Below are 14,204 nucleotides of genomic sequence, written 5' to 3' on the forward strand. Positions count from 1 at the left end.
CTCTAGGTGAACATGACAACAGATTTGGAAGGAAGTGATATGTTGGTGGAAAAGGCGGACCGGCGGGAGTTTATAGATCTGTTAAAGAAGATGTTGACGATAGATGCAGATAAGAGAATAACACCCATTGAAACTCTGAACCACCCTTTTGTCACTATGACGCACTTGCTCGATTTCCCTCACAGCACACAGTACGTGGCTTTCGTTTCCCTTGAGTTTTGAATTCAGAGGTGAAGAGGAGAGCTGGTTGTGGTGGAGACCAAATGTATCTGAGGGGCATTATTAAGATGCTTAAGCCTTAAGTTTTAATCTGTTCCTGGTTAAAAAAAATAGGATTGCCAACTCTTAAGGTTGCAAGAATTGTGTTGTAGGTGCTTGGCATTTAAAACACTGCAGTGTGTGCTACATTCATTATGTAAATATTCAATAATTACATATATTTGCATTAAAATGCAGAAGAAATTATGCAGTTAGAGCTGAAAGTATCAGTATCTCAAAGTAATGTAGCCCTGATTGTTACTGTAGTAATCAACCTTATCTGCCATGGGGAGCCAACCCTTCCACCCAGAACCTTCCCATCTTGCAGGGGTCCATTTGGGGCTGTTTGCTTTTTAAGGGAAGAACTTTTTCTGCAGCAGACTGGTTTACAGGCACAGGCGACAGGACAAGGAGTTCAGTTTTCAGCTTTGTTGTTGCCCCTATGTGACCTTAAACACTGTCCTCTGACCACAGCTGGCACATTTGTGGAATGGAGATGGACTCCACTGCCCAACTGAGATGCGAAGAAGTGTCATGCCTTCAAGCCTGACTCCTCTTTCTCCTGAGGCTGAAATGCAGGAAACCTGCACCCAGCACTTTACTCTTATCCCCCGGGGAGTTCATGCAGGGCCAGGCTTCTCAGGTGCAAGTGAAGGCAGACATGTAGTGGGAGTTTTCCAAAGCCTTCAGGACACCTACCTTTGAACATCCTGCTCTACAGCACTTTGCAGTTCAAGGTGCTTTTGCAGGCTGTCCCTTCACCTTGTCAGGAGAAGAGAGTTACTGACGCAGCGCTGTACTTCACTGGGTGCCACGTGCATGGGTGATTAAAGGCTGTGAGGAGCTCAGGTACAACATAAAGGGGACTGCTTAAAAGGCTGTAGAGTATGTTTCTGTGGGTGCTGCAGAGCAACAGGTTACTGTGTGTCTCCTCCCCTGCCCATACGTGTGCTCTTACCTGTGGCATTTCAGGTTCATTTGAGGTATTTTTCCCTCTGTGAAGAATCTGTAGCTGCCTTTTTGTTACATTTATCACAAGATAAGAGCAGCTACTTACCTGAAGGTAGCGGGTGCACGATCTGTGTAGACTGAGACTTACACTGCACAGACATCTTTGAGCATTGTTATCTATAAGTAGATAGTAAGTGATAAATGTAATGGAAACAAGATGGGAGATTGTTGTCCGAAACAGAGAGAAAGTAAGTTTCATATAAAAACCTTCATAACTAAAAAAAAACAGTATTTTCTAACAGTGTGAGCATCATATACAAAAGTCTCTTAATTTGCAACAGTCCTTCTTACTGTGCAACAACTGGTTGTATAAGATAGGAAAGATTTGTGCCATAATTCATTGCCATCAGAAATCTTTCTGCTAACGCAGCAGACCATAATTGCATCTTCATTTTTGAAGTGTTCACTTGTGGCTGCTCAGGCAAAGCCCCGGAAAGGTTGAGAACATCATTGGGTGCAATAGCAGCGAGAATTTTACCTGAATAAAAAATTCAGCATCGGGTCTCTGAATACTAAATGCTGGGGTGCATAACCCCACACAGCCCCTTCTCGTTGGAGGTGGTGATTGGTAAAGAGAGCAACAAACTGTAAGCAGAGTGGCAAGATGATGGAAATTTCGTCTGTGATTGCCTGTGGTTTTGAGAATAGAAACTTCAAAGCCTCAAGAGATGCAAGGAATTGTAATCTCTCTTGAAAGTAAATCAGGCAGCAGAGAAAGTGTGAATATGTGGAAGATGTTGCTTCTGGAAGGAATCTCTGCTGTGGCATGTTTCAGAGAGGCTGCAAGTCTGAGCAGCCTGAGAGGGGCTGTTCTGCTTACTTCCAAGCAAACAGCAAAGTGAGCTTAGCTCCCCATTTCACGTATTTAACTGCCTGGCTCTTAAATTGTTGGGTACTCCTCAGTCTTTCTGTCCATTTTGCTCTGTCCCTGCCTGTCTTTTTTTTCCCCTTTTTAAGAGTAAAGACAGAAAACACAGTCTTACATAAGTAGAGATTATACCTTGTTATATCAAACCGTTTGGTAACGAACATCATTTACTATGTACAGAATATATACTCCTTCCGTTGCTTTCTGCTTTTTGGAGGGAGAATTATATTCATGCGTGACTGGAAAAATGCAATCCAGTAGACTTCTATATTTATTTGATAATATTTTTGATAATTGATTTTTCTCAATGTTCTGCGACTTAAAGCTATTTCATAGTTCTTTAAATTAATGCACATAATGCACAGCTATGCACAGTGTCCTGAGCCTGTCTTGTCTGCAGGTGTTTATGGCACAGATCCAGTTATCAAGATATTCCCTCTAAGAGAAGAAAAATGACCATGTGAGTAAGAGAAGAGACAGGGATAAAAAGATCTAGGTCCTTTTCCCAGCCATCCCTAGGGATCATATGAGCTTGTTCCTTTTGATGGGACATTTTGTTTCTTAAAAATTATGTGAAGATGTGTTTACCTCCCCTGCCTCTAACAGCTTAGATTGTTACAAAAGAAATTATGCATACAGCTGATTTTTTTACAGCTACAGCTGATTTTCACTGCTTGAATCGTCTCTTTTTCTAGGTTGGGGTAATGGAAATAAAATAAATGCCTTTACACTTTTTTGAGTTGCATTTCAGACTCCGAGGTCACATTTGTAAAAACAATTATTGTTTAAGAATTGTCGAAAACCTGTATTGGTTTTTAGACCTTGGAAAAATGAGATTTTATTAAAAAATACAGTTTTGTGCAAGATCATTATGCTGTTACCTCTTAAACCTCTGTATGCTTTGGTATCCCAATTATAAAAATGAAATACTGGCAGTTACATGTACCAGACACCTAGAGTGTTCTAGCAATGCATTTCATCTCCTTCACTGAGGATACAAAATATGATACTTCTCAAAATTTCCATTGCTATATCAATAACATTTAAAAGAAAGTCTGTGTAGAGGAAGAAGCTGGAATCTCTTTCCCCAGAGATCCAGTTCTCAGTCAGATAACCTCAGAACCTGATTCCCTCGGGACATTACTGAATCTGATTTGGCGTAACCTTTTGCAGTATGAATCGTCCCATTGACTGCAAGGAGACAGCTCATGTGCTTTCAGATAAGCATCTGCGGAAGTGTTTAGCCGGACAGGGACAACGTTTTAGCCACTTGTCTGGACTCAGCTCTCAGTGGACTACTTTTAAAAGGAACAAGTAAGATTTTTCAGGGATCTGAGTGACCAAGAATAGTAAAATTCTTCCTTGCAAAGAATTGTAAAACTACCTTTAGGCTGACACTGAGGCAGAAAGCATGAGTTGTCTTTTCGTCTCAGGCTCAGTCATCAGAAGAAACCAGTATTTTTCTTTCTTGCTCTCAGTCTCTTTTACTCATTTAAAATAGCCACTTTTTTATTTCTTGTTCTGCCACCTGAGAACCAACAGATTTGCTTGTTATCTGTGACATTGCAGTGCTCAGACCCGTGGGGACACCCACAAGTCCCAGAGCAGCTGCTCTCATCTTGACACCCATTTGGCCCTCTTCAGTACAGGGTTAATCTGACTCTCACTGGTTAAGAGAGACCTGCATAAAATAGCCAAGGGCTTTAAGAGCCTAGAAGGTGTCAAGCCTGCTGTTGAGACCTAATGCAGGGCCACTGTGATGAACTGTTACCAGTGTTGGTCAGTTGATTGATTTTCTGTCTCCTCCTTGTCCCCCATTGCCTTACACAGTGTCAAGTCCTGCTTCCAGAACATGGAGATCTGCAAGCGGCGAGTAAATATGTACGACACAGTGAACCAGAGCAAGACACCATTCATCACCCATGTAGCCCCAAGCACATCGACCAACTTGACCATGACTTTTAACAACCAGCTGAACACAGTCCATAACCAGGTAAGGGCATCAATTGGAAACAGCTGGTGCTTGAAACATGTGCGTTGGTAGGGTCTAGAAGATGAAAAACAAAGGAGTGTCCCATTTAATGTACCTGAAAAAATACGCTTTTTTACTCTCCTTCCTTCACTCTTCCTCATTCTCTTTTCTTCATGCAAGAAGTAATCTTGTGACTTTTTGTGTGATGGTAAAGTGTTGCCCTCATTGTTTAGGTTGTTGTTGATGGTGATAAATCCTGCTTACTTAGGAAGTTGCTGTGGGGAAAAGCTCATTAGTCCCTTAATGCAGCAAGCGGGACTGTATTCCCTGGGTCAGGCAAAAGTGTTTGTGGTCTTACAGCACTTCTTCAAATGGCATTGAAGTAAAAATAGTTTAAACCTCCCTGTTTAAACAGAAACAGCACTGTAACCAATCAACAGGAAAGAAGAGTTTAGTGGTAATTTTTATTCTTCTCTCTCACTGGTTTTACTTCAGGTGCCACAGTTGATGTGGGGATCCTGTGCATGTACCCCCACTCTGAACGCATTGCACTCTACATTGGTGGGCTGTGGCTTCTTAATCATACTTCGGACTGTTCTATTTGTTTTACATGCCCCAGTGTTGAGGAGGTGCTGGGTTGACAAATTTTATGTGACTAGCAGGCTAAGTTGTTTACTGCGGTACTGTATTACAACAGTGAAAGGCAGCTCTCCAGGGACAGCACTCTAGGAGACTGAAGCTGAAGAAATAGCTACTGTCTTTTAAGCCTTTTGGGAACAGGCTGCTCAAGATACACTCTGGAGATTGCAGGTGGCATTGCAGAAATGGTGCTTGGAAAGCAAGGGAGCTAAAGGAGTCTGTGTAGAAGTACAGGGTGTTCTTTTGTCACTCAGAAAACCAGACTTCATGAATCAGTTCTCGATACATGTGATCACAGAAGGTCTTTTGGAACAAGTCATTAAGCAGATGCAGACAGAGATAGGTCATGGCTTGGTGTGATAGGATATTAGTTACAAACACTGGTTCCCTTTCTTGGCTGTTCCTGAGATGCTGACTGAAGAAATGCGTGCTCCGTGTTCCCCTAGGCCCCAGCTGCAGGGCAGAGTCACCATTTATACTACATTTGCTAGTAGGAAATGCAGACTTGCTTTTGTTTCCTCAAAAGTCACTTGATAGTAAGGTTGGTTGTTGGATGGGGAGGTCCATGGTAATCTCTGAATTCTCATAAAGAGTGTGTGTTGGGAGCAGAACCAGTATCTCTAGTGTTCCTAGAAGTGGTAGAAACATTTCCAGGAAGGGATTTTTGATTTGAACAAGCTCTAAACCTTTCACCATTCTCTTCACCATATCGCACATCTTGGCTCTCTGGGGATTGCCTCCTTCCAGTTACAACTCCTGAGATGAGGAGTGTGGGAGCTGTCGTGGTTGCTGCCTGGTGTGTTGTACAGGGGAACAGATTGCACTTTGCTGCCTCTGCACAGAGAGGAGAGGAGGAAGAAATGTTTTGCCTCATGTTTGTGGTTGTGGCTATGGCAGTGCAGCATGAGGACCCTTCCCAGGCCCAGTGGCAACCAGGGCAGCGGAAAATGCTGAGCCTGCTGCCTCCTGCAGCCTTGATCAAAGCTTCATCCTGGGTTCATATGTTAACCATGAGAATGTGTTGTCACACCTATCTCCAGCAGTGATGCTGGTGCATTTGGATGGAGGAGAAAGGTGGGCTCTAGTCTGGTAGAGCCTAGTTGCCTAAACATGAATACTAAGGGCATATTTTTATAGAGCAGTAGCAGAGCTGTTTAGGGGTTGTTTGTCTGCAACTGTTACAGATTCACTCTAAATGAGTGTATTTTACAAGTCACCTTCAGATTTCTAGATGTTTTGCAGAACACTGGGCTGATTTTTATGGCTTTGCAACGTCCTCTGCTGGAGTTGCTGCTCTGAGAAATTTTGAAGTCAAGCCAAGCTAAGTTTGGACTTTGAAAGTATCGTTATTACCTACTGTTAGGTCTTCTGATTCCTTTGAATTCAAAACATAATTCAAGGGTCATGTGCCATCTTAGATACAAGGTAGAGGAAAGGCTGGAATGAGTCTCCCCTCTTAGGGTGAGGCTTTGTAGGGCATGGAGGTGCTGAGTTTCTTTAACATGAGAAATTTGAGCTGCTTCTAAAGCTGTAAGCATGAAGAGAGAACAACGTGATTTGGGGATAGTAGCATTTTCTGAACCCATCTTCATCATACTACAAATCAAAGCCAGTTGGGTGATAAATGGGGCTACAGTTCTGCTTTAGAGAACATGCTGTGTCTTCGAGCAGTACACAGCAGCGCTGTATGGCCAGAGGTCCCGCGGCATGGTACAGCTGCGGTTACTCAGGCAGATTGTGCTCCTTTCCCCACCGCTGCCCTTGCCTCTGTGCTCCTCAGTGACCTGCTCTACCCCTTGTTTGATTTCAGTTTACTGTTTTTTTAGGGTTTTTTCCTTACTTTACCTTACACTATTTTACTTTTTTATTTTATTTTTGGATTTTGCTTCTTCCGACGTACCCATCTCCCTCATTTTTTGTTTGTTTTTGTTTAATTCCCGTCATTCCTTTAGACCACCAACCTGGCTCCCACCTCCTCCAGTGCCACTATTTCTTTAGCCAACCCCGAGGTCTCCATACTAAATTACCAATCTGCACTCTACCAGCCCTCAGCGGCGTCCATGGCTGCGGTGGCCCAGCGGAGCATGCCTCTGCAGACAGGAACCGCGCAGATCTGTACCCGGCCCGACCCCTTCCAGCAAGCCCTCATCGTCTGCCCACCAGGTTTCCAAGGTAGGTAACAGCCACACCAGGTCTTGGCCAGTCACTGCTCCCTCCCCACTGCTATTTCATCTAGCTCTTGTTGAAAACAAGCTTCCTTAGTGCAGGTCATATGGTAGAAAAATTGGTGAACTAGTAAATCAAAGCAATGAGGTTGTTGCGGATAGAAATGTTTGCAACAGCGGAGGATCTTTCAGGCACCTCCAGCATAATGGGTTGGAGGTGGCTGGTCTAAAACAATGGGGCATGTACTGATAAAGGGCTGGGGGAGAATATGTCATCCTGAAATATTTGTCATCCTTTGCCCAGAACAAACTTTGAGGTTGTTCTGCCTCACTTTGGTAAACTTGAAAACTTGCCCCCACAACAACGATAAATCAGTACATAAATAATGAGTTCATCACTTCTCAGTGATTCAGTTGTTAGAAGGGGGACTCAGGAGTTTAATGCAGCAGGGAGTGTGATGCTGGTGGAGATGAGAGTTTGCCCCCATAATAGATGCTCATGACCATTTATCAGTACAATTCCTTCAGCTTTAGCTCTGCTGCAAACGGCTCTGCCTGTGTATACCAGGGCAGGTACTGTTGTCAGACAACTTGGGTGGTGATCAGATTTAGCCACTTGTCCTTCTTTTGACTTTACATGCTGTAGCAATTTGGAAAAACTAGCCAGGTATCTGTAGGAAGTGGTCTAAACAGACCTTAGTTCAGCTGGTGCAACTTCTGCTCTCCATTTCTACAAGCCTGTCTGTGCAGCAGTCTCTAGGCACTTGTTAAATGTTCTGCAAGATTATCAAAGCTCTTTTGAACTAGGGGAGTTTAGCTAGACCTCTTCTACATAGTTAAAATGCATCTCAAGGGTCTGACTTCAGAAATGTATTGCTAGAATATGTAAGCTAACATCTTCCACTTGCTGTCTTGAGAAAGTTTTAAAGCAGAGGAGGAAGCACAGACTATGCCACGCACTAAGGTGTTGGAGAGGAAAAGTTCCTCCAGCTCCGTTAGGCTAATGCTTGGCCGAGTCAGCAGTGATTGGGCTGTGCTAGTTTACATGGTCAAATTAGAGCCTTATAAATGTGAATCCTGAGAAGCTATGCAAGAGAATATCACCTATCCCTGTCAAGGCTGAGGGAGTACAAAGTTCTGGATTCCTCTCCTACTGTCCCATTTCAGTCTAAAGGGAGCATTCTCACATAGCAATGGGTTTTGGCTGGCAAGGACCATTTTCTGTCAAACCAGAGAATATGGGAGAAGAGAAGCCAATTCCCTCCTCTCTCTTCCTTTTCTCCCTGTATGCATTGTATTGAGATGTTTCCCACTCATTTGAGGTACCCTAAAAATATTAATTCAGTTAATCCCTTAACATCTTTGAAAATGTCTTTTCTGCACCCTTATACATGTATTGTGTTTATGAACATTTGATGGACATCTTTGGCCTGGGGTAGAATATGTGGGACGCTGAGAGCCCGATTTTTTGGAGGGACTGAACACTGTAAGTGGACATCAGCAAGTGCCTTTAGGCACCTCTGAAAACCAGAACCCCGTTCCTAGCGATGCTGTTGATGGCTAATGCTGTGCCTTCTGTGCTGGTGGAACAGGGTTACAAGCCTCCCCTTCGAAGCATGCTGGGTATTCAGTTCGGATGGAGAACGCTGTTCCCATTGTCACTCAGGCTCCCGGGGCCCAGCCTCTTCAGATCCAGCCAGGACTCCTCGCACAGGTAAGGAGCTCTGAAGACACCAGGCTTGGCGCGTATATTTTGTGTTATTCAGCTCTTGGAGGCTGCGGAGAATAGCTCTCCCTGAGGGCCCTCTGTGGTGCAGTTTAGAGAATTGGGCAGCCATGTACGGGTCTCCAGCTTTCTCTGAAATGTCTAAACCTCCCTCAGTTTATTTTTCAGCTCAAAGGCTACATCAGAGTTGCAGAAGTCTCTGGAAAGACCTTCTTTCCTTCTGCTTCTCTGCTGGAATCAGTGGGAAGCCTCAGGGGAAGCTGCGTCAGGCCTCTACCGAGGAGTAACCAGTAATGACCTTCCTGCATCCTCCTGAATTCATGGTTTCAGTGGTAGTTTGTGGCCAGGAGATGGGCTGGTGAATTGCATGCTGCCAATAAATATCTTTCATGCTTTAAGTTTGCACCCTTCTGTTTTATGAGCAGCCCCTCTGCTCTTACATTATGAGAGAGATGTAGGGGGCAGAGGCAAGGGTCTCACAGCCCAGGAGCTCTCCTTGTCAGTAGCTCTTGTTGGCACAATTGTCTGAAATACGCTCACAGGAAAAGCATGGTTCCTCCCAGGAAAAAACCCAAACAGGACTGGGTACCTCTGATCATGTACACATCCTCAAGAGGAACGCCAGCCCCTCAAAAAGGAGGAGCAGTTCATTCCTCCTTGTGCTGGCTTCAGTGAATCAGTCCCTACTGGTTTTCAGCTGGTGCATCAGACATGTTTCTGGCAGGAAAAAAAAAAAAAAGCTCCTAGTATACTTAGTATTAAGTTATCCAGCCTAGAAAAGATGATCTAGAAGTGAAAAATGCATACCTCTGACTCAGACTGGTTGATCTGCCATTGATGCTAGGGCAGTCATACACAGTCAGGTACCAGCAGATTTTGGGCTTTATGCCTGTGCATTGCATTGCTGGGGTAAGACTGACTGTGGCCTTTCTTTGCCAGCTGCCAGTCAGGTTTATCAGGTGAAGGCAGATCCAAACACAACTTGCAGCCTGCGTGATCTCCTTTAGCTAACGTGCCCTGCCCCTTCCCAATAGCAGAGTCTTTTTTAGAGGGCTCTCTGAAACTTCGAAGCCATCTCTGTTGCAGTCTGTCGTAGCAACCTGCGCAAGCCACCTCTCTTGTTTGGTAGGGAAGGAGAGCCTAAGAGGCAGGGGAAACAAAAAAACAGTGACGAAGCAAGAAGCAGCCTGTGCAGGCTCAGTTGCAGGCACCTATTGCTTGTGCAAGAAGTCAGCCAAGGCAGTGGGTGAAGGAGGTGACAGAGCTTTGCACTCCCCCACCATTGTGCCAGGCCTACTGAGGAGCGCTGTTACATGGGGCTTGAAGGGGTGAGGGTTGGGTCTGAAACATCCCAAAGGCAGCAGGATCCTGAAGGATCTCAGAATATCCACCTGTTTTTTTCTTCTTGAGTTGTCCTTGTTGGGGTCATCACACAGTGTGTGGGAGGGAGGGAGGGAGCGTTGAGGAGGAGCTTTTCTAACAATTTCTGTGCTGCCCCTGCTACATGAACTCCCATTTCATGGGCTGCCCCTCTTGTTCTTTCCACTGACATTTTATTCACTGTCATTTCCACAAGGGAATTTAGGCTGGTTCTGAGAAACGCTCCTCGCTTGCTTAGATTTTTAATTTTTGATTTAATAAAAGAGAGACAGTCTGCCTGTTGATATATCTGTCTGTCTCACGTGATGAGAAACGCTAACTGCCGCTCTGATGGCAAGGCTCTCTGATTGATGCCGTGGCATCTGGTGTCCGCAGGCCTCGCTCGATTCGGGCTGAGCAGCTGGTCTGATAAACAAATCTGTACCCAATTCCAGTTTCCTGAATGGAAAAACACAGCTTCTTTGTAATGCATTGTAGTCACATCTGATCTCTGAGCGGCTGCGTGTCTCTCTCTGTCAGCAGAGAGCTATTCCTCTCATGCACAGCTGCTTATCTAATGCTCTTCAGGCCGGACTGTGTCATTGCTCCAACTACTAGAGGGACTGTCCCTGGCAGAGAGCGTAGCACCTCCAGAGCCCACTTTTGGTCTCTTCCACCCACCTTATTTGTTCCCCTGATCAGGCGTGATGCCACTCCTTGTGCTCCCAGCACTGTGTAGTGCCACTGGGCTTTCTCCCCTGCCCAGCACACAGCGCAGGTTGCTGTGCTCACCCGCATCAAGATGGCTGTGGCTGGCAAAGCCTCGCTGCATCCCAGCGCAGCCAGCAGCCAGCTCTCCCTGTGCATTTTGTACAAGACCAGCAGTCCCAGAGGAGGGGCAGGGGAAAGAGCTCCAGGAGCTGGAGGGGTCCAGGGCAGAGGCAGTGATGGATTTTAAGCATCAACTCTGGCAGCTGTGTGTCTGCAGCCTGTGGCATAGAGCTGAGCCGAACAAGCAGCCTGCAAGATGCAGAGCCAGTGGTGAAAGTAACTTATTTGTAACTTCTCTGGGTCTTATTTTCACCCTCTCAAACACGTGTGTCCACATACTGTATGCACAGAGACCAGTGAAAGAAGACTGACCCTATCTTTGCACGGCTTCACATCTCCAAAGAGACAAAGCTGTATGGTTTTCTGGCATGCTTCCATTACATGACCCAGAACTGTCCCCTGTCCTTGAGTAACGCCCTGAATTCTTGATTTTCTCTCTTTTACTTCTTCCCAACAACACTTCTTCCTACGGAGGCCCTGCCACCAGCTTTCAGAACAAACATACTTATTCCATTAGTCGTTCTTGCTCCACATCCGAAGCAGGAGCCCCATTGCACGGGGCGATCCACCACCTCCCAAGCGCAGGGGCCAGCATGGTGCTCTGCCACAGCGGCACAATTTTGCAGTAATGCAATAAATGAGAACAGGCTGCAGCTGCCAGCACAAGCCTCCCATGTGTAAGCACAGCACACTGTGCTAGTGGATCAGCCTAGACAAGTCTTATCTGCAGATTAAATGATTCAGTGGTCCTTACCTAATAAGTGAGGAATTTGTGCCTGGACCCTGACACTGCATCTAAATTTATGCACTGCAGTCAGGAAAGGAGCTTAGATTTGTTCAGTTCCCTTCCTGAAAAGGGAGGAAGCAGTTTTGTCTGCAAGTAAATCCAGGTAGTCCCTTGGGACTGACTGCAGCAGTAGTTTAGTCTCCTCTTTTAAATCAAAGCTGGAAAAAAAAGGGGGGAAAAAAAAAGAAAAAAGAAAAAAAAAAAGCTTTTTTCCTCCCTGATCTTTTTGTGTCTTTGCCTGCTCCTCTTACTTGCTCCAAGCAGCACCAGTCAGTGGTTCTGGCTCCTGAGATCAAGAGCTCTCAGGAGCCCTGTGACCGTCCATCCTTTGCAGATGTTGCTGAGAGGCCTCACTGTAGCAGCCTTTTCATCTAACTCAGCAACGTGGAAAATTACAAGACAGTCAAACTTTGGAGCAGAACTAGGAAAAGGGTTGGGTTTGTTTGGGTTTGGGGTTTTTTTTGAGGGTGGGGTGGAGTGGTTTACTGGGGGATAGGAGGGGATTATGGGGATAGTTAACAGGATTCTTGTGAGGATGAGGATGGGGATGGGTACAAATGCATGCCTGGAAGAAGCTTCATCTCTTAAAAACTTAGCCTTCTTAGAGCTGTGAGATAACACAACATGGGTCCAATGTAGGAGTGCTGTTTGGGACTGAAAGAGCTGTAGCCAGTACCACTGCATTCCCCAGCCAAGGTAGTGAGAAGCTGTCGGAGCCGCCTTCAGGCAGCACATAGCAAAGAAAGTTTCCCAAGTCAAAAAACCAGTCATCTAACTCAATGTGTGGAGTCATCGGAGCAAGGCGACCTGAATCATGCCTGTGGTAGTGCAGCTGGAGGGATGGTTGCGTAGCAGAGCCATGGCTCAACATACAGGGTAGAGATTCCCACCCCTGCAAGGGGAGGCATCCCCTCAGAAAAAGCTGGAGAGCACACGGAGAGGACAGGCACGCGATGTGTAGCCCTGCACAGCTCTGCTTTGCTTTGGCCGGTGGGCTGCTGGTGGGCTGGAAGCAGGTGACTGGGCTCCTCAGCCCGTGCGACAAGATGTTCCTCCTAAGGAGCGCGCGGTGACCAATACTCACTCCTTTTTGGTATCCCTAAATTCTCCTTCTTTTTGTCCTCACAAAAACCTTGCAGCCCCTGTTCTCTTTCCTTATCCTTGAAAGGTTTGTTCTCCCTTTAAGTTCCTTTAAGTTCCTGAGGTCCTTTTGGTCCTGTTGGGGTGGGAAGCCAAATTGGCTGTAGGAGGTGGAAAATAACGATGGTATCATAGTGCTCAGCTGATCTAGAGTCAAAATTAAAAAGTGCTAAAGAATTTGATGTTTGGGTTGAAATGCTGACCAGTTTTGACCCCTCCCATTCTCAGCTGAAAGACAGATGCTGCTTTGGACGGCAGGGATTTTTTTCCCCTCCTTTGCACTCTCTATACTGATAACTTTTACTACTTTTACTTTGTTTTCCTAACAGTGTTTGTCATCTATGACTGAAAAGTGACAAGAGCTAGGTAGCATCACTGTGGTCATTATTTATGAACCTGAACTGAGCACAGACCACCACTCTGCACTCAGTGTATTATGCCTCTTGTTAAGAAATTGTTTTCCTCTGTCTGACAGCAAGCATGGCCCAGTGGCACTCAGCAGATCCTGCTCCCTCCTGCCTGGCAGCAACTGACAGGGGTGGCCACCCACACTTCTGTGCAGCACGCAACTGTCATCCCAGAGTCCATGGCGGGCACCCAACCGCTGGCAGACTGGAGGTAAACTCAAGGCACTTGGAGGCTTCCTGAAATACCCACTGGTGCTGGAGGAGGGGTGAGAAGAGCCAGGGTGGGAGGGACAGGGTCACAGGAGGCTGCAGAGCCGGGGGTATGAGGGCAGGAGACCGCAGCCTGCTGCCCCTCTATCTGAGAGCTACGGGCAGCTTCCTCATTCCCTGTCCCGAAAGCAGAGGCCATGCCCATGCTGCTCCCTTCAGTCAGGTCCCTGGGGAAGTGCTCCTTCCTGGCGGGACTGGGAGGCCGATGGTCCTGGAGGAGGGTGCCTTGGTGAAGGTGGTGGGAGTCTGTGAAAGAGCCTGCTGAAGAGCCGCCAGTTGCACTCTAAACATGTGCCTGTCTCCCTTCTTTGCAGAAACACCCACGCTCACAGCAGCCATTATAACCCCATCATGAAGCAGCCCGCGCTGTTAGCCAGCCATGTGACTCTCCCCGCAGCCCAGCCCGTCAACGTGGGTGTTGCTCACGTCATGCGCCAGCCGCCTGCCACCACCACCTCTGCCAGGAAGAGTAAGCAGCACCAGTCAGCACCTCGGTGAGTGTGCACGTCTCCCAGCGCCGCTGTGGGTCACGGCATCGGTGAGGCAGGAGTCAGTACCTGGGTTGTTCTGAATACAGCGCTGCAGGCGTGCTGATGAGGGTGGCATTCGCTGACATCTGTGGGGCAAAATAAGGTTTCTTCCATGGCCTGCTACTGATTGTCAGGCTGGATCAATGGGCTGAGGCCAATTGTATGAGGTTCAACAAGACCGAGTACTTCGGTCACAACAACCCCATGCAATGCTACAGGCTTGGAGAAGAGTGGCTGGAAA

General features: G+C 46.4%; 1 protein-coding gene across 3 annotated transcripts in view; it reads left to right on the forward strand.

Moving 5' to 3' along the window:
• HIPK2 (homeodomain interacting protein kinase 2) overlaps positions 1–14,204 on the forward strand; it is a 90,048-nt gene that overhangs the window by 58,543 nt on the left and 17,301 nt on the right. For 2 of the 3 annotated variants that reach the window (XM_010166425.1, XM_010166426.1), the window contains exons 5-10: positions 7–191; positions 3,968–4,130; positions 6,701–6,920; positions 8,506–8,627; positions 13,232–13,374; positions 13,748–13,927. In XM_010166425.1, coding sequence (XP_010164727.1) covers positions 7–191; positions 3,968–4,130; positions 6,701–6,920; positions 8,506–8,627; positions 13,232–13,374; positions 13,748–13,927 — 1,013 coding nt within the window. The remainder of the gene's footprint in view (positions 1–6; positions 192–3,967; positions 4,131–6,700; positions 6,921–8,505; positions 8,628–13,231; positions 13,375–13,747; positions 13,928–14,204) is intronic. The other variant, XM_010166427.1, reaches the window with a different exon arrangement.

This window comes from Antrostomus carolinensis, unplaced genomic scaffold (genome assembly GCF_000700745.2).
Source record: "Antrostomus carolinensis isolate BGI_N321 unplaced genomic scaffold, ASM70074v2 scaffold22784, whole genome shotgun sequence".
NCBI classification, from domain to species: Eukaryota; Metazoa; Chordata; class Aves; order Caprimulgiformes; family Caprimulgidae; genus Antrostomus; species Antrostomus carolinensis.